The sequence below is a fragment of the Equus asinus genome, chromosome 5 (assembly GCF_041296235.1).
Source record: "Equus asinus isolate D_3611 breed Donkey chromosome 5, EquAss-T2T_v2, whole genome shotgun sequence".
NCBI classification, from domain to species: Eukaryota; Metazoa; Chordata; class Mammalia; order Perissodactyla; family Equidae; genus Equus; species Equus asinus.
This window is the reverse complement of record NC_091794.1, coordinates 97960233-97981393: the sequence shown is the minus strand read 5'-3', so window position 1 is coordinate 97981393 and position 21161 is coordinate 97960233. Positions and strand designations below refer to the sequence as shown.

Here is a 21161-nt window from a genome sequence, read left to right as displayed (position 1 = left end):
GCTTTTCCTGTTAATATTTCTCTTCCAGTATCTTCTTCTCCTACTCGTCTACACCATGTCACCATCAATTTGTAGTTGTGTGTACCAGCAACATGATTGAATAAAAGAAGTGTTAAGTCAGGAGATTAGAATAGTTATCCACGGGTTTACCAGATTAAGTACGTAACACATTTTTAATATACTTAATATATATAAAGAATATTTCCTAACCATGTAAAAAGCTCAAGTAGAGAATAGGCAAATGAAGGACATGACCAGATGGCTCCCCTCTCTTCTGTCACACACACATACAAATAACTTCTCAAATACACGACGATGATCAACCTCAACGAGAATTTTGAAAGCCATCCATAAATCCTGACACTGCTAAGTCATTTTTCGTATATCAAACTGATAAAAATTGATGTAACTGGTGTACTCTTTATGTTGACAAAAGAATGCAGAAACAAGCTCCCAATACACTTTCTGGAGGAAATTTATCAATATGTGGCAATTATAAATGCGTATAATTCTCTGTCCCAGCAACCTCTAGGAATTTATTTTTTGGAAATAATTTGAAAATTATGCAAAGGTGCAGGTACAAGGACACACAAGGATGCTTACTGCATCTGTGCTTATATAACAACGGTAAAAAACTGAAACAGAACACATAAATAAACACAATACATCCACACAACGAAATGCAACCACTAAGTAAAATGAATTGTGCACTTTGACAGAGGAAGAATGCAGAACTGTGCCCATACAAGTGCCATTATAAAAACCTACTGTTGGGGCCAGCCCAGTGGTGCAGCGGTTAAGTGCACACGTCCCGCTTCAGTGGCCCAGGGTTCGCCAGTTCAGATCCCGGGTGCAAAGGTGGCACCGCTTGGCACGCCATGCTGTGGTAGGCGTCCAACATATAAAGTAGAGGAAGATGGGCACGAATGTTAGCTCAGGGCCAGTCTTCCTCAGCAAAAAAGAGGAGGATTGCCTGCAGATGTTAGCTCAGGGCGAATCGTCCTCAAAAAATAAAATAAAATAAAAGATAGGGGCCGGCACCGTGGCCGAGTGGTTAGGTTTGCACGCTCTGCTTCGGCAGCCCAGGGTTTCACCAGTTCGAATCCTGGGCGCAGACATGGCATGCTCATCAGGCCATGCTGAGGTGGTGTCCCACATGCCACAACTGGAAGGACCCCCAACTAAAAAAAATTACACAACTATGTACTAGGAGGCTTTGGGAGAAAAAGGAAAAATAAAATCTTTAAAAAAAAAACAATAAATTAAAAAATAAATAAATAAAATAAATAAAAAATTAAATAATTTTTAAAAGTAAAAAAATAAAAAGCTACTGTTTGCAGTGATTGTATCTGGTGGAAGGGCTTTCAGGTTTTGCTTTGTTACTCCTGTACTGTTTCAAGCTTTTAAAATCTTTGAATGGAGGAAGGGGGAGAAGAGAAGCATGTTACTCTGAAAGCAACATGAAAAATATTTTTAAGCTAGGACAACATCAAGGCACTCTCTGTTACGGCAACCAACTTTACTTAAAATCAAGGGTCACTGATATATAAAGAGGCTTAATTAAATAAGCACCAAATAAATACTTAACACACTGGGTCACATGACACCACTAAAAGTATGGTTTTTAAATGGCAGGACAACAAAATTACAACTAATGTTAAGTTCATGAATTACACAGCACAACAAAATATTTTAACCAAAAGAAAAAACATCTTCACATTTGAAAATGTTAAAAATCACACCTTAAAACTAACTCTGGCTTTGGTGTTTTTATTTTCTCAAAAAGTACTGATATGGGAAGATCCACAACAAATAAAATGAAATGATATAAAATGCTTGAGTCAGAAAATACAGAATATTTCAGCAAAAACGTTAAAAATATTAAAATGATAAAAACTACACATGTAGGTAAATACTAATATTTGGAGATAAGAAAATTAAGTGAAATAATTGCTTATGGATCATTAATTGCACCTCTGAATTAGTAAACAGATCAAACCACTAGTTTCCATTTGAAATCTAAAAATAGTTTCTGTGCATTAATTTCCCTTGATAGCTTAAAAAACACTGATTATAAAATTAAATTTAGTGCTTGACTTACATTAACATAATTTCCTATTTGAAACCATAGCTTCAGAAAACTCAGGAAACTCAGAAGAATTTATAAGCAAAAAGCTATTTAAAAGCTGCCTTCTCTCCTGGATGAGAAAGTGCAGAAGCACAAGCTCATTTACTTGCCAAAGGCAGCCTGTAAGCGTGGCAGACAGTCTGTAACTGCAATGTACTGAGCTTACCATAAACTGCAATTTGCAGCACTTACCTTTCTTAAACATTTTAGTATGGAGAAAAATTAAAATTAATTTTGCACATGATTAACTAGAGAGACCCTGAGCCCAAACTATGACAGGTTATAAAGAATTTCTCATTATGAGCTGCTGAACCTTTGCTCAATTTCAATAGCTCAAAAATCTTGTATTTGTTCTGAGACAGTTTTGAGAGCTTTAGGTTTAATAAAAACTGTCTTTAAAATTACACGGATGGGAATGAAACAATTCGACTAAAAAGGAGTGTTTGCAATTTTGTGGTGTAATTCGCAAGCATCTACACGAAGCTTTTAAACATTACCTTTATTCAACGTGCTGCCGTTCATTTTCCCATTGCTTTGGTCTGCGTCACCATCTTGCTCATCTAATTGTTCCAGAGCTAGCTGGCGCCAGCTGCGCAAGGAGGATTTTCCCACCCAAAATCCATCATTGCTGAGGAACAGAGAGAATATGAAATCATTCAAGTGATGTTTCCTGACGTCCTCCTCCCTCTCCTTGTAAAGGCCACGAGCACAATGAATGATAAACATTCAACATCTGCTGCTGTACACACAGTTTTTTTAACCCGCTTCCTAACCGTGGCCATTTTTACTCCTCACTACTGAATTCCAGGTACCAAACATGTATTTCCATCCTCAATTTTACCCTGTCTCTCCCAACCCTCATTTACATTCACACCAATCACACCAATCAACTGGCCACTTTCTTCCACTTGATTACTATTCACAACTTCACGCAGCTGTGCCATTCAGCGTGCACACAGGCACTCACATATCCGTCCATGTCTACACACAGACGCACGTTCAGGGGACTCAGTAGCCTTCTAAAAAATCTTTGGGAAACATACAACTGAAACTAAACACAGACAGAACAAATGCCATCTGATTCTACTGGTTCCCGAGTCCAGAGGTACTCTGGGGGAGGTGGGGTGTTTGACATATTCCAAGTACCCTGGATGCTTCTGACAAGGACGCTCCACTGGGTATCAATTGTTAACACACTTACTTCAGCCTCTCTAAAGAGGACACCCCCAGGCCTGCAAGGATGATTTCCCAACATAAGCTTTCTATAACCCCAAGCCAGAACACAGGCTACCACTGTGCCTTGGTTTGGTCAGGCCTCAGATCCACGTCTCTGCTTCCACCCTGCTAATGGATGGAATACAGCGCAAAGCCTGTGACTCAGCTTTCTTTATCTTGGCCACAGAGGCAGCGACTGCAAAATTTAATCTGGCTCTGCCATCCACTTCATCACCCTTCTTTCTTCTAAAAATCCCAACTCCCTATTATCCATAAATAATAATAAACTACTTGGTTACTACCTCTTGAAAATTTTTTAGCTTATCATAAACAATATACACTGTGTAACATACCCCTTTACTGTTACTTTTAGCAGATTATTAACAGTTTTATAATCTTCATTTAGTTGGTTCTTCAGACGCAACACACGACAACGTTCTACCACACATTCCTTACACAGGGCTTTCACTAGAGGCGAGAGAGAAAGAAAGGAAACAGTTTATTCACACACAGGTGTCCTGCTAGGAAAACGTTTTCAGCACTTCTCAAAACACAGAAGAATTCTAAACTAAAGTCACACCTTTTGACAACATAGCAAATTTGGAATATATCCTAAATTATTTTTGTAATATAAATATCAAGACAGCAACATTGTTATCTGCACAAAGAATAAGAGGAAATGGGGCCAGACCCCTGGCCAAGTGGTTAAGTTCACGCACTCTGCTTTGGCAGCCCAAGGTTTTGCCGGTTCGGATCCTGGGCACGGACCTAGCACAACTCATCAAGCCATGCTGAGGTGGTGTCCCATGCACCAGAAGCAAGGACTTACAAGCAAAATGTATACAACTATGTACTGGGGAGCTCTGGGGAGAAGAAGAAGAAAGAACAGAAAAAGAGTAAGAGGCAAAATATAATACGCTAAAACTACACCACAAAATATGGTATTTTACAAAGTTTATACGCAAAGTTTACAACACTATAATCAAATAATTCAGGCTCTAAAGGGGGAGGGGTAGTCAACGTATCTGACATAAATGTAATGTTTAAGAGCTTCGTGTGGGTTAACAACTATTGGAACACCTCAAAGCACAGAACACTAAAGGGAAAAGAAAAATCAAGGGCCTGACTTAAAGATTTTATTTTTTCCTTTTTCTCCCCAAAGCCCCCCAGTACGTAGTTGTGTATTTTTAGTTGTGGGTCCTTCTAGTTGTGGCACGTGGGACGGCGCCTCGGCATGGCTTGATGAGCAGTGCCATGTCCACGCCTAGGATCCGAACCAGCGACACCCTTGGCCATTGAAGCGGAACGCTCGAACTTAAGCACTCGGCCACAGGGCCAGCCCCTAATGGCCCGATTTAAAACACACAGTTCTAGGAATCACATGAAATGTTGATTCTTTGAAAGATCTTCTTATTGCATAATTTAGTGATTACGAATCAAAAACAGAAATTTAGGGGCCGGCCTGGTGGCGCAGCAGTTAAGTGCGTGTGTTCCACTTCAGCCTAGGGTTCGCTGGTTTGGACCCTGGATAAGGACATGGCACTGCTTGGCAAGCCATGCTGTGGCAGGCGTCCCACATTCCCACATTTTTTTTTTTTTGGAGGAAGATTAGCCCTGAGCTAACTACTGCCAATTCTCTTTTTGCTGAGGAAGACTGGCCCTGAGCTAACATCTACACCCATCTTCCTCTACTTTATATGTGGGACGCCTACCACAGCATGGCTTTTGCAAAGCAGTGCCATGTCCGCACCCGGGATCCAAACCAGCGAACCCCAGGCTGCCGAAGCAGAACGAGGCATCCCACATGTAAAGTAGAGGAAGATGGGCATGGACGTTAGCTCAGGGCCAGTCTTCCACAGCAAAAAAGAGGAGGAGTGGCAGCAGATGTTAGCTTAGGGGTAATCTTCCTCAAAAAACAACAAAAAAAAAATTTAGAAAGAAAAACTCCAGATGTGTACAAGAGAAGGCCTACATCATGTAGTTAAATGCCAGCTTTTATGCAGTAAGTTGTGTACACAATAGCACTTATTTAGGGAAAAGGGGGTGGTGATGATGGTCATGCAACTTTGTTTTTAGGCTCATCTATAGATTGGAGGAGGCCTGTGTTGCCAGTTGCTCATTAAAAAGAAAAATGTTTCAAAGAGAGGCAAAAGGAACCAAACAGACTACGGATATTATGTGGTTACAGGTATTCAGGGTAGAATCAAGTAGCTTTCTTTCATAAACCGAGTAACAATCTACAGATCTCACACCATTAGGAAGTCACCATAGCAGAGAGGCATAAGACTTGTACTCTTCAAGGATTCTGAAGAATATTGTATAAAGTAGCAAAATACTACCCATATGGTTTTCTCAAAAGTATCTTATTTTGTCTGTTTCAAGAGGGAAGAGAACAACAAATCTCAATGAGTAACATCAGTTTCCTTTGTAACGTTATAAATATACCATGTATAATGCTGCTTAACTTCTTTATTTAGCAAATCCATTTTGCAAAGTGTAAGGATCATTTGTAGTGTCTGGCATGGTTAAATGACCTAATGAGGAGTTAATGCATTACTCTCTTTCTACGCAGAGAAGACATCTTGAGTTACCAGTTAGTCTTGGTCCTCCTCCATATCGACTGTAGAAAATGTCAGCCGCATACTCAGAGATTCTCTTCATGATCGATATTTTATCAGGATGAAGCTTGTCATGGGAACACAGGCAAGCGTGATTATCGATAGGCTTGGTGGGCGTCGATTCATCCAACCACTTCTGCAGCCACTCAAGAGAGACAAATTCATAGGGCTCTGAGGAAGAGAGCAAGGGAAAGAGCCTATGTATTTTTACAGCTTTTTGACTAAATGATACATTCATTTTCCTCAAAAGACAATGCAAACTCTGTCCAAAGTTAGCAGAATCAGAAGACTCATTGTTCAGGGGAGATGTTTAATGCGTACAACACAAAGCTCCATTTCACTACCCCTCTTCTGAGCTCAAGGAGCTGTGCACTACAGGGACGAGCCTGCACAGTGCCCTATGAGATCGGCTGGTATTATTAACCACATTCTACAAAAGAGGCATCCACAGAGAGAAGTGTCTTGCTTGAAAGCACAGCAGAGCTTTGACCAGGACACCCGTGATCACTGACTACAAGCCACGCTCCACACTGGCTTGCAAATCACGTAACTTCATCCCCTGCCATGTTTATTTCATACATGATTTTCATAAATACTTTTCATCAATATGTGTTCTCCATCTGAAAATTAAATTGAGAAGCCTGAGTTCTAAGTTAGAAATTAACCTCATCAGCTGTAACTGCGCTCTGACAAGACTGCTTCAACCATTGCACTTTCCTTCATCCAAGATGCTGCTGACTTGATTAAAAGGTATTTGATTTCCCCACCCAAATCTACAGCATCGTCTATTCATTACATCATTATGTATTCCAATAAAGTAAGCTATTGTAAACAAATTCCAGGATGAAATGCACTAGAATGGAATTATATCAACTTTGAAGTCGCAAAAATTAAGACAAAACCAAACACCTCCAAATGAGTTTTAATTTGGGAAAACAGAGTCCCAGAGTTCCCTAAAAGCCAAAATTAAAGATAAAGGGCCAGCTTTGATTACTTACAAAGATCTCCAGTGAGTCCCAGCATAAAACATAGAAGAAAACATACAAAGGTTGAATTTATATATTTGTATTATGTACTACTTCTGATGAGATCTGAGGGGGAGACAATTCAACTCAAAGCCCATTTTGACCAATTTTATACTTCCCTGAGAATTACAACTCTAGGAAACTAACTCTCACTTTAAGTTGAGTATAGAACATTTAAATTTTCACAAAAACAAAATTTGGAATTACTGGGTCCCTTCTTTGTGCTGAAACCTCACAGCATCAACTGCGAGCCTTCTGATCGTCAGCTCTGGGCAGCTGCACAGGAAGAGCTCAGGACTGCGAGTTGAGACCAAGGTCCGCTCCAAGTTCTGTCACCAAGAAACTGAACTTGAGCAAGTCACTTAAACTCTCTAATGCTTCAGGTCTTTTATATGTAAAATGAAGGTAATAATACCTGCCCTTCTACCTACCTCACAGGGATGTTGTTGAATGTAAAAGATAAGATATGTGAAGCATTTTGAGCTTTTTGGAAGAAAAGAGATAATAGAAAAGTTAATTATACATCCACACAATATATAAAAGAGGAGACCTTAAGATTCAGTATAGGTAACATGGTTGTGACATCTTATAATACACAATGGTACGGTTAATTAAATTCAAAATACCTCCCAATTTCATTTGCTGCTTATCAAGTTTAATCTGCCAGGGAGAGAGGACACTGGGTATCTTAAGAAGCAAAGATAAATAACCCCTATCCAAGAAAGCAAAACGAAACTCTTAGCATATCTAATCTTTTCCCAAAAACAGTCGCTTGGATTACAATTTTTAGTAATCTGAAGGCTATCAGAGGAGAGAAATGAGAATGTGACACTGAGCAATATTCAAGAATAATTTGCCGGGGTTTCTGGTTTCTCCAGCCACTTGGGAGGGGTGAACAGGACAGTCCCTGCCATTGCCAACTGGAGGACAGGCCATGTGATTCCTGACTTTCCGAGGCGAGGACGGCAGGAAAACTGAAAGTGCACAAAGCACTCCTCGCCAAGGGGCGTCTGCTGAAATTCCAAGCCCAGGTGATGAGAACCCTGACCCACACGACCAAGCTGTGACTCAAAGGCCGTTAGCTAAAGACGTTTTCCAATCCCCTAAAGGCCCGCAGAAAACTTGCAAGTGAAGCTGATTGTTTTGGTTTTGAGTAGTTTAATATGAATTCAATATAAGATATGAAGATTTAAAAAATCATGTATGATTTTATAGTAAGAATAGGAAAGAAGAAAGCAGACACTGGGCCTCTAATTCTGACGTAACACCATACTTAAATTAACTCGGCCCGTTTTCCGGATTTAGGGTGCCAGTTTTAGTGTGCTACAGGATCCGTGGAAGGAAGAGCGACTGCGGTCACAGGGGTCTGTCTTTCTTTTCATTTTCAATCTCCAGCACTATAAAGAGTTGTATCGATCTCTGCCAAGAGCTTCCCTGAGAATCAGGGTCCAATAGTTCGGGCAAATCCTGCTTGCGGAAGTTCCTACACTAGATGTTTCTGCACTAGAGACTCCGGGCAGGTTCTCAGACATGTTTTCTGTTATTTGTGATTCAGTAAACGACCTAAGCATCACCTTCCAAAGGCAGGGATAACCAAGACCAGAGGGAAATGAGAATTCTCTCCAGTTAACAGGTCGGAGATAACGAACTGCATAAAATCTCAGCATTTGAAAAACCGGGAAAGCAATTGTTAAAATGTTTGCCAGAGGGAAATGTACATTTTGGTTCAAAGTTATTTATAATTTTTTTTAAATGCCTGGATATTGAACATAAGGAATTTTCTTTTGGAAAGCTTTGAAGTTCAGAAAGATTGTGGCATCAAAAATATTTGAAACACTTTACCTAGAGATAATTTAAGATTATTTAGAGACAGTTTATTTCAATTTAAATAAAAAGAGCCAAAGGTTTCTATTTTAGAATAAGTGACTCTTCTTTAAATATGTTCACAAGCAAAGATAAGATTTAGAAAATGCGTAACAAAAGACTTCGGTTGGCAGCACAAAACCATGGCCATTAGCTTTGGGATTTTACACTTTAGGACAGCATGGACCTTCTACTATGCAAGTTTACTGCAAATGGGAAAAAATCATAAAGCTCATAATTGGTATAATACTTTTACCAGGAATGTAAGCACAGGTTCTCACAGACTGAATGAAAACAGCCAAGAGAAGCACAAGTACGTGTTAACTTGACCGATAACATCTCTGGACCAGAGTTTTAAAGAGCAGTTTTCAAGAGTGGTTCAAAAGAGCATTTTACCTCAGATGCAGTAAGTACCCTGCTATTGTCCAGTGAATACAGAAAACTGTGAATAAAGTTCAAAAAATAGATTTCTAGGTCCCAACTCCTTTGAATAAATTTAGAGATTTGAATCATATGTTCATTTCCAGTAAAATTAAGGTCAGTCTAATTCTTTAGGTTAACCCTGACCCTTGGGACAGAGTAAGAGGTTACAAAGAAAAGTCAGAATCAAATTAAGATGTAGTTTAGAAAGAACTTTTAAGAGTTATTCTTAGCAATTTATCTTCATCTTTTGTCTAAAGTTATACCAATGGAAAATTAAGATATCAAAAAGACAAAACCACAAGTACAATTATGCTTGAGTATTTATTTTCTAAAATTAGGATTAAATTGCCTCTCTTCTTTAAGTAGGAATTGGGTATGGGAAATTCATGTCTATGAAATGACAAAGACAACAGATCATTACAAATGGCATACCAGCCTTAAAAAGTTGATATTTCCTTTTTGAGGCGCTAGGTAAACTTGAATAAACATATACAGTAAAGGGATGAGCTAGATTAAGTGGGATAATTCTTACGAAATTAAAGGTCAGCAGAAAGCTTTCCTATTCTTAGCATAATATTTGATATTAAATTTCAAATTAGTCTAATAGTATCATAAAAGATAGTACTCATATCAAAGAATGCCTGGTAATACTGTCAATGCACAAAGTATGCAAGGAAACAGAACAGGAGAGTTGCTTCCATAGTAAGCCAATCAGATTTTTCCTTAAGAACAAGCTAATATCTCACAAAAATATCTACAAGAGTCATATATGCAGAGTGCTGACCTAAAACCTTATAATTTATTAAGAGCTTCCCGTTTTTAAAAGTACATGATAATGAAAAGTATATGTAATGCTACACATCAAGTTATTGCTTGCTGGTTTACATAGTGATTTTATAGCACATAAGCTGGCATTAGTGGATTATATGAAAAGGTAGGGGAAAGTTTGTTCATACACATTTGTGAACATAAAAGCAACAAGGCACTCAATGGCAACAGTGCTGTCCCAGAATATCTTACAGACCAGCTCCAGCAGGTAACCTTTGGTACAGCTCCTTGACCTCTTCGTGCTTTGCTTTTCCTTTGTCCACGCTTTGCTTACGCATCTCGGCCATTTCAATACACCACTCCTCAAACTTGGAATTATCCCGCTCCACCAGCTCTTGAAGAAAGGCTGTTCAAAACGGAACGGCAAAAAACTTTATCCTGTTTTCAAACACACAGAACCATGCTAATCTCTAAATTATATCGAATAATGGCTAAGATTTTGGTGGCAACTTCCTACTGTGGTCTCCCTTTCTGTTAGAGATCTCCAACCTGAAAGCCGAAGTAAAACTGATGACAGCAACTGGAATCACACGAGGTGATTCCCTCATCTGCTTCTCCGTGACGTCATCAGCCAACTGGAACCATCAAATGGCTCAGAAACGCCACTCCAAAGTAGACAGTGCCACAGAGCATAGAATGGTATTAGGTAAAATAACTAAAGGCTGCCTTCAGGCCAGCAGCAACTCTTGCATTTTCTTTTTTTTTTTTTTTTTTTCATAAAAAAGAGGGGGCTGGTGGCATAGTGCTTAAGGTCACACACTCCACTTCAGCAGTGTGGCCCAGGGTTTGCGGGTTCAGATCCTGGGTGCAGACCTACACACCACTTATCAAGCCATGCTGTGGCAGCTTCCCACATACAAAATACAGGAAGACTGGCACAGATGTTAGCTCAGCATGAATCTTCCTCACCAAAAAGAAAAAAAGAAAGAAAATTAATAAATGACTGGCTAAAACCCACAAGTGCTTTAAAAACTGAACAAAATAAAACTAAACTGCTCTTTAAAAACATTGATTCCTTATAGGATTGATTACCTTGATTAATTGTCTTGATTACCTATAGGATTTTTTTTTTTAATTGCTTTTACTTTTCTTTGGGTTGAAGGTCAGTGGAATAGTTCTGTTAAAGGCTCTCTTATTCAAAAAACTCACTACTTTAAAGCAAATTTGTGATTATACCTACCTTCACCAACATTTATCAGATGCAATCAGCCTATTGTGATAAATGAAAGCAATCTGTTCTTGTCACTGACCTTTGAGGCATGGTATTCTAAAATATTTGCCTTCACAACTGGAGGGACCCACAACTAAAAATACACAACTTTGTACCAGGGGGGCTTTGGGAGAAAAAGGGGAAAAGAAAAAATCTTTAAAATATTTGCCTGACATATAATCCTGGAAAATTGCTTACCTGGTACCTGCACAGTCGTGTTGGGTTTTTCTTGAGTCTGCAGTCTATAAACCAACATGTATGCATTTCGGGAGCAGTGGGTTCCTTTGCCACACTTGGGTTTACGAGTCTGGGACTTAGAAGGCTCTGCTGAGGTACAGAAATCAAAAGATAATTACATTAGAATGCCTACAGGCTGTTCATTCTTTGGGGGGGGGGGGTGCAGAGTAAACAATTCCTGAAATACACACTCCAGACACTTTAACACGGATCCGAAAGATGGAACTGCAATGCAAACTGAGCAGGCTCTTTGGATGTTTGAACATTTGAACAAGTTTATACCCCACTCTCCCCGCCCACCATAGTCCATTTTCAAAAGATAATAAGAAAGTACTATTTTTCATGAGGACAAACCTGGAAGAAAAGTACGGCTACTATAAGTTTATTTTGATGTTGGCCTTAAATTATAAAAATAAATCCAGACTTAATTGCTCAAAAAAATAAAATGGCACATTCAAAAGAGTGAGTGAAATAAGTGCCAATGAGCAGCAAGATTAACCACTAAACTCTGTCCATTCAGTAGCAAGTGGAAAACGTTATTAAGTGTTTTACATGGCAAGTACATCACATGAAAGTGATCTTCAGATTGGGTTTGACCACCCCAGGGTAACCTTCCTGTTAAGTTCCGGTTAGGGGTGTGTGGGCATCGATAGTTATGAGGAATCAATAGCAGATCCTCAGTTCACCATGTGCTTTTCTAAAATTCATCTGCCTTGAAGTTGAGGTTCCACTGATGGTTTCCATCTTTCCTTCCTCAGTCATCCGTCTCCCACTTTACAAAAGAAAGATACAACCTCACCCAGTGACCAAAAAGTCCCATTCGTGTCATTAAAAGATATATTCACAGTAAAAGTTTTTGGGTTTAATTTAAAATTTATAACATATTAATTTGATCAATTACGTAGTGATATTTATAATTTAAAAAAAAGCTCAATCCAGAACTTTTTAACTACTTAGGGCTTTGTGGTTACAGAAAACTTAGCATATTCCATTACAATAAAATTCCACAGGGTCAGTGCAATGGAAATACTAGTACAGGAGAAAAGAGAAGTATTAAAAATGCCCTGCCATAAAAAAACAGACCAATTCACGTATCTTTGAAAAGAATGATGTGAGTGTTCGAATCTGTTACTTAATTTCATTTGGACACTCTTAAAAGAGTGATGCTGCAGTTTAACTTTCAATATTTATAATGTCAGAAGTTACATTATTTGGAACTATTTAAATTTATGATGAAAACTGCTGGAATTCAAAATGAGTAAAGCAATACAAAGTTGCTCAATATTCTTATAGAGACTACAGGAACAACAAAGTCTGAAGACCACTGTCAAGGGAATTAAAAATCTCAGGACGCACAGGGAAGAGGAAGTTAGTCATTTCTAACTGAAAAGTATTAAGACTTAAGATGTTCATTATTCTGTATAAGGTGGAATATAAAATGATTCATAAAAGTTCATGACAGAATACAGTAATGAATGACTAGTGGAATTTAATGAATGAGTATCTGCTATTTTTGATAAAAAGAAAACAACAGATGAAAGCTGTGATGTAAGTTGCATGTAACAGTGAGAGAGATTAAAACGCTGAAATGGGATCCTGATAGGTGCAGTCTTTCTCCTGGACAGTTTTAAAGTTTAGGACTTCTATACGTAGAAGATAGACAGGAGCACCTTAACAAGGCTCTTAATCCTACAATTTTCTGACTAAAAATAAGATGGATCAAATAAGCTGAGTAAAGAACAGTCGAATGAAACAAAAATTACTCAATTTAAAGCTACATGTCAATTTTGTTCCTAGTAAGGGTATCACAATAAGAAGAAATATTAGCAAATGTTAAGAACTTGGGTATTACTGGGTAAACCGGGAGCGAGACTGCCGAATGTCTATAAGCACCTGCATATGATTTAAACGTAGAGAAGACCTGGGGCTGGCCCGGTGGCACAGCAGTTAAGTTCACACGTTCCTATTCCCATTCTTTTTCTCTTATTTATCCCAGTCTGAACCTCACCCAAAAATGACAAACATGGTAAGAAAGTGATGAAAACCTCAGCCAAGATGGCCCCTACTAGAAGTACTGTTCACTCCTTTAGGGAATAAGCATGTATTTTGGCCCAAGAAAACTGAGGTGATGAGAGCTACATCCTAGGATCCTATTTCAAGTACTTTTTATGGCACACCTCATCACTAGAGAACAGCAAGCAGCTTACTCCCCAGACGCACTGCTCCGCACTCCAGGGAAGGGATAAGACACTCAATGGGGAGAAGCAGACACTGTTCTTGGAGCGACGTTGCCCTGCTATAGTTACTTCCCCCAGGGAAATTTCCTGGCCCAGAGCAAAGGACTACAAATCCTACTATATTAAATCTACTGTTCATCATTTTTAGCTTAATACTCACCAGCCTCTCCCCTCCCCACACACAATTAACCTGAAACTGAAAATTAAATATTTGCCTTCAGACTGTACTGAAAACACAACATTATGTAAACCATCTCTGGAAAAGAATAATTTTTTATAACATTCAGCATTGCTAATAAAAGATATTCAGAGATTTTATATGTGTTTAAGAAATGCAAATATCCTTGATAGTTCCTAAAAATCTTGGGCCATAAGTTATCACAAATATTTCCAGTAAAAAAAAATTTATATTTTAAAAGGGCACTCACAACTTAAAGGTTTTACCTAGATCTTCCTCAATCCCTAGTTGTAATTTCTTCCCCTCCATCTTTTCTATGTCTTCGTCATTAAACTTATACCATTCACCGGACTGTGGATCTTTCACATGGGCAATGTAGTGGCCAGAATAAGCACTCACTCCTCTGTGTATGAGAACTGCACTGAGCTCATACACATAGGACCCACCTAGAACAGAGAGGGAGAAAGGGAAAGAAATTTTGATTAACAATATTTCTTCTTATATCCTGAGACTGAATTGTAAAGATTACAATTCTTTGTACACCTGATAGAATTTAAAACCTGTCACACCTAAGACAAAAAAAAAATTAGGTCCTACAAAATAACGTAGTAGACATTGTCTTAAGCAACTCACTGTATTAACTCTCCATTCCCTCTTCAAAATACACAGATGAAAAGCTATGGCATTCTGGGCACCGGGGGTTATGAAGCTATTCTGCATCATATTTGGCCCTTCTGCATAAGCTGACTGAGCCATATGCTTCCTAAGAATCAACTTAATATTCTCCAACTTACTACAAAAACTACACAAACTAAGGAGATATGAGTACAAAACTAAAAAGCTACTGTTTCTAGAAAAAAGGAAAAAATGTTTTAGAAAAAACTGGAGGTAAGTCATTAAGAAAAACTGCTTGCAGCGGGCCGGCCTGGTGGCGCAGCGGGCCGGCCTGGTGGCGCAGCGGGCTGGCCTGGTGGTGCAGTGGTTAAGTGAGCAAGTTCCACTTCAGCAGCCCGGGGTTCACCGGTTCGGATCCCAGGTGCAGACGTGGCACCGCTTGGCAAGCCATGCCGTGGTAGGCGTCCCACATATAAAATGGAGGAAGATGGGCAGGGATGTTAGCTCAGGGCCAGTCTTCCTCAGAAAAAAGAGGAGGATTGGCAGCAGATGTTAGCTCAGGGCTAATGTTCCTCAAAAAAAAAAAAAGAAAAGAAAAACTGCTTTCAAAATAGGTGTAGTCAAGACAATTGGAAATGACAGAGGAGAAAACATTAAAAATCTAGAATGATTCTGCACTCAGATTTCTTCATACGTATTTAAAATTCTTATTCTACTTTAAATAAAGAAAACCTACAAATCACAGCCTATATATTATACACATGGTTTAGGCACGAAGAGAAGGCTTTACCCATGCGTCACCATATCAGCAAATGAATGCATTTACACTTTAAGATAAAATATTTTAAAGTTCGAAAAAAATCTTTTAAAGATTCTAAACTGAAACCAATTATAGGGAGGAAATTATGTATGTGTTGGAAAAGAACACTTCACCTTTTGTTACTAAAAATTAGAAAACAAAAACTTTATTAGCAATCTCACAACACAGACATAACCAATATTAATATTGAAACCTGAAGTTTTTTATAAAAAATATATCATTAATACCCTTCCACATCATTAAACATTCTAAAAATTATTTATAATGACTATATACAAGTACTGAAATATACTGAACCACTCTTACGTTGTTGGACATTTAAAGTGGTAGCATTTTAGGGCCATTATAAACAATAATTCTCTTTGTAGTAAAAATCTTTGCACATCTTTGACTATTTCATCATTATTTCCTTAAAAGTGCAATGTGTCAGTCACAAGGTATGGCCAATCACCTTAAAGAAATAACAAACATGCTGGACAGTTTTGGGCATGAAGGATACAGCAGTTAACAGAAATGACAAAGTCCCTACACTCCTGTCGCTCGGTGGAGGACACAGAAATGCAGATTAATACCTGGACCAAAACCCACCTAACCCACCCCAGCTGAAAATGATTTAAAACACTGGATAAGATAAAAATATTTTAAATCTTTTAAAATACATTCATTAGCTGACAAGAAAACAAGAATTCTCAGAAGCCAAATACTATGTGAAGGCAGGAAGCTAGGAAGGTAAGAACAATGAAAACAATTTCCTCCTGAGAGTATTAGGTGAATCTGGATCAACCTGAACTTTGTTTTTTGACATTGAAGAGGCTTGTGGGACCAGAGATAAAAGCTAAGGTCCATAAAAGGTGAGGAGTCTAGCAGGGGATGCCCACCATGAAACTAAGGTTCTTCAGTTTAAGACACAGAAGAAATGAACCCGCCCTGCACAGGAAACGGTAGGAAAAAATTATCTAATTATCTGCCTTATACTTACTTTGATACTTGGCAGTGAGAAAAAAACCAAATCTCCCATCACACCTTCTTAAGAAACTAGCCCTCATGAATATTTCTACCAAGAATTCACACTACCTAGGAAGTCAGAAAAACCCTAAGCCAAGAGTTTACTTAAATGTGGTCCTGGGATGAGTGACAGTCCTAAGGAATACTAATTCAATCAAACACACACACACATCACGTAAGGACACAAGTCACTATAACTGAAAGGGAGCAAACACAACAGATAGCAAAACAAAACCCACCAAGATTTTCATCTCAGTTACCAGGAAAAGTAAAAATAAATCAACAAATGGAATGTTAAGGATGTTTAAAGAAATAAATGATGGAATTAAAACTGAAAGTAAAGAATAAGAGTTTATAAAAATGAGGGGCCAGCCCAGTGGCACAGCAGTTAAGTTCACACGTTCTGCTTCGCCGGTTTGGATCCCAGGTGTGGACGTGGCACCGCTTGTCAAGCCATGCTGTGGCAGGCATCCCACACACAAAGTAGAGGAAGATGGGCACAGATGTTAGTTTAGGGCCAGTCTTCCTCAGCAAAAAGAGGAAGACTGGCAGCAGATGTTAGCTCAGGGCTAATCTTCCTCAAAAAAAAAAAAAGAGAGAGAGATTATAAAAATGAAAATCAGATACGATAAAGAACCAAACTGAACTTCTAGAAATGAAAATTACAATAACTTAGACTCAAAAACTCTACAGAAAGGTCTAACAGCAGCTTAGGTTCAGGTGAACAGAGAATCAACAAAGTAGAAGGGAGAGTTGAAGAAATTACGCAGAATGCAGGACAAAACAACAAAGAGGTAGGAGGGCCGAGTGAGAAAGTCTTAACATACATCTAATGGAATTCCAGAAGGAGAAGAGACAAAATTTTAAGAGAGAATGGTTGAGAAATTTTTGAATGCTCTTGTAGGGAGGATAAATGTGTTAAAAATTCAACCCAGGGGCCAGCCCTGTGGCGTAGTGATTAAGTCTGGAGCGCTCCTGCTTTGGCGGCCCAAGTTCACAGGTTCAGATCCCAGGCACAGACCTATACCACTTGTCAGCCATGCTGCGGTAGCAACCCACACACAGAACAGAGGAAGACTGGGGCAGATGTTGGCTCAAAGCTGGTCTTCCTCAAGCAAAAAAAAAAAAAAAATAGAAAAAAAGAGGGAGATTCGCAACAGATGTTGGCTCAGGACTAATCTTCCTCACACACACACACACACAAAAATTCAACCCACACAGGTCAGTGACATGGCAGAACACCAAACCCAAAGAAAAAAATCCTAAAATAAGACAAAATAGAACAGGCTACCAATAAAGAACAATTAGGCTGCAAGCAACTTCTCCACAGCAACGAAGGCCCCAAGACAACAGAATCTCTACAATGCTGACTGAAAACGTCCCTACTCAGAGAAAATAAACTTCACAAGACAGACATTTTCAGACAATGATCTGTGAAAAAAATTTGTTGCCAACAGACCCTTAATAATTTTATAAGCTCTAATTCAAGAGAAAAAAGTGATTCCAGAAGGAAAGTCTAGAATACAGAAAGGACTGATAAACAAAGGAGGTGGGTAAACTAAACCCCAATAGTCTTACATATGATAAAGCATACTAGGAGTTTCTTTTCTTAAAAAATAGGTAGAACTAAAATACATATGAAAAATAATTTAGCAGAAGATTGATTTCTTAGTGGCTTGATGTCCTTGTACTGCTTTTAGAGGGTAAAGGTATTAACTCGAGTTAAGTATGCATGTTATAATTTCTAGGTTAACTACTAAAAGAACAAAATAGTTATCAGACTATCCTAGGCTAGCCCCACCTGGTGGGCATCTCCACACTCCACATTTTAGGCCTTTCCTGGACTCACCCACCCACTGTTCTTTCTACTCCACTGTACTCTCCTAATTACTGCATGGTGAAGGTGAACCAAAGACAGCCTCTCCATCTCCCCAACCTCAGGACACCATAAAAAAACTCCTTAGCCCTGAACAGAGGAACAGAAAGAGAATGGAAAAAAAATGTCAGGGCGTTAGACAGGCCTTTATACTGGGTTCTTACAGCTTGGGTGAGCAAGGGGACCTCATGCACTGAACTCAGTTTGTAATGATACCTAACTAGCAGGGACCCCAGGTGCCTGGCAGAAATAAAATTAAGGTATCTGTGGAGGAAGTGGCATCATCCTGGCCCTAAGGGAATTCCCATAAAAAACTTTGCATATGCAACAACCAGCAAGCAGTCAAAGAAAACCAAGTACAAAAAAACAATACAACATTAAAAGAACCAGCTAAGACAGCAGAAGCAAACCTGCCCAATACTCCAACAAGGTCAGTCATGGATTACAAAACTAGGCTTTCTATGTTTAGAGAAATGAGAAGCTTGAAAATGGTATAAAGTTAATAGGAAACTATAAAAAGTGACACAAATTTGAATTAAAGGAAATATCAATAATTACATTAAGTGGAAATGGACTAACTGATCCAGTTAAAAGATCAAGTTGGATTGAAGTTTTTGTATAAATTTGAAATTCTCCAACACAGAAGAATCTGAGAGGCAGACGGACGCATCTATGATGGTGTCTTTCTCCAGCTACCTTCAACAGTTCAGAGGAAGGAGCAGAGGCCGTAGCGTAAGACTTAACCATGGGTTAAGTTTCGCCTGGCAATATTCCAAGAGGAGAAAGGGTAAACTAAACCATAACACTTAGGGATGCAAACTTATATAGGGAAACACCAAAGCAAAGAAAAAAGGAGAGGGGGTGAGTGCACTAAAAGTCAGATCAGCGGCTACGGTTGAGGGAAGAAGCAGGTTGTAACTGGGAGCGGGGTACAGGGGGCTTCGCAGCATGGGAGATGCTTCCTTTCTGGACCTGGTGGTGCTCAAGCAGACGCTCACCCTTAATAATTCTCCCAGATGTACATTTACGTATTTTGAACTTTTACAAATGTGGTATATTTTATAATGAAAAGGGGGAAGAGGAGACAATGAGATGCATGAAATCTAAACAATGGAAGGACAAGGTAGGGTATGACCTTCAGAAGGGCTGAGGAAGGGTGGAAGACAAGACCACTGAAGGAGAGAAGTTGTTATGAGATCAGCTGGAAAAATGTCTACAACAGGAGTTCTTAATAGTATTCCCTAAATTATTAATGAACACAATAAAGCAGAGAAGTATTAGCAATAACTATGACTTTATTACTAACACATAGCACAAAAATTTTCAAATCACATTACCACTGTTAACCTGATTTATTCTTATCAATGCACTATACTCATCAACTTCAGAATTATGGTAGTTTTGATCAGCCACTGGAACCTATTCTGTAAGGTGCCCCTATATTATTGTATCACGAATTTGCCTTAGCATTTTGATAACTATATTTAAATATATTTTGTTTCTTCTGACATTCTATGAATGAAATTCAGTCACCAGACTCTCAAAGTGGTCTACAGGGATATCAAAATCCCCAAGAACTATGGCAGGACGTGAGTTAAGAAGTCAGGAGCTAAATGTACAAGGAATGAGGATCCCTCTGTCTGTAGATCTTTTACACCTGCATGCTCACTATCTAAAGAAACATGTGAATTCTCCTTCTAAAAACAGTTCTTCTATGTGCCAGCTCTGCAGGCGGGATGGTTAGGTTTAGCCTGCTCTGCTTCGGCAGCCCAGGTCTGGTCCCCCGTGCAGACCTATACCATCCATCAGTGGCCGTGCTGAGGTGGCAGCTCACACACAAAAAGAGGAAGACCAGCAACAGGTGTTAGCTCAAGGCGAGTCTTCCTCAGCAAAACAAACAAACAAACAAAACACAAAAAGCAGGGCCAGCCCGGTGGCACAGTGGTTGGGTGCGCATATTCCACTTCAGCGGCCCAGGGTTCACCGGTTCTGATCCTGGGTGCGAACATGGCACCACTTAGCAAACCATGCTGTGGCAGGTGTCCCACATATAAAGTAGAGGAAGATGGGCACAGATGTGAGCTCAGGGTCAGCCTCCCTCAGCAAAAAGAGAGAGGAGGATTGGCAGTGGATGTTAGCTCAGGGTTAAGCGTCCTCAAAAAAAAAAAAAAAGCAGATCATCTTTTAAATCTATCCTCTCAGCTTTGTGTGGATGTGTGTGTGGAGACACACAGGAATAACATAGGAAAATATAAATACTGGTTATCTGAATGATACAATTACAGGTGGTTTTTATTTCTCTTCTTTATGCTTTCTGAATTTTCCAATTTATCTACAATGAACCAAACCCTATGCAATTTTAACAAAAGATAATTTGCTTTTAGATTCTACCTGCATAAGGTAGAACATCTGTACAGCAAACATTACAACCCTACAAAAGACAGGCCTATAACTCCAAACTACTGGATTAATTTTACCAATCCTAATTAACAATTCTAAAATAAGAAGAAATTTTTTATTTCTCTATTTAAAAACTGAGAGTTTGCTACATTTAGTAAACCAACACAATAAAATTAAGTATTTCTACAGGTATTTTGACCTATCAAGTCCATTTGAAAAATATCTTCCTTGTTTTCCTTCCAGTACAAATTGGACAAACATGCAATGCATTTCATAACGATAATAAGAACTACTCAAACTCCTATAGCGGAGTTAAGGGAAGTGCTAATTTTACATCTGCTAAGTTTCTGGCCCCTGAGAAACCAGGGCTGTCAGACTTCTCCAATTTCAAACAATTGCCTGAACAAGGAAGCAGGAAGAAAAATACTACACGAAATGAACCACAGCTAAGTTTATCCTTTCAGCCAAATGTAACAGTAACAA

At 38.9% G+C, this 21161-nt stretch overlaps 1 protein-coding gene across 4 annotated transcripts in view; it reads right to left on the bottom strand.

Moving 5' to 3' along the window:
* USP48 (ubiquitin specific peptidase 48) overlaps positions 1-21161 on the bottom strand; it is a 92004-nt gene that overhangs the window by 28556 nt on the left and 42287 nt on the right. Inside the window, exons 9-14 of one of the 4 annotated variants that reach the window (XM_014855117.3) lie at positions 14229-14408; positions 11509-11634; positions 10297-10446; positions 5935-6132; positions 3697-3811; positions 2626-2756 (exon numbers count right to left, since the gene is read on the bottom strand). In XM_014855117.3, the coding sequence (XP_014710603.2) occupies positions 2626-2756; positions 3697-3811; positions 5935-6132; positions 10297-10446; positions 11509-11634; positions 14229-14408 (900 nt within the window). Of the gene's footprint in view, positions 1-2625; positions 2757-3696; positions 3812-5934; positions 6133-10296; positions 10447-11508; positions 11638-14228; positions 14409-21161 lie in introns of all 4 variants that reach the window. The other 3 variants (XM_014855116.3, XM_044769944.2, XM_014855118.3) reach the window with 3 other exon arrangements.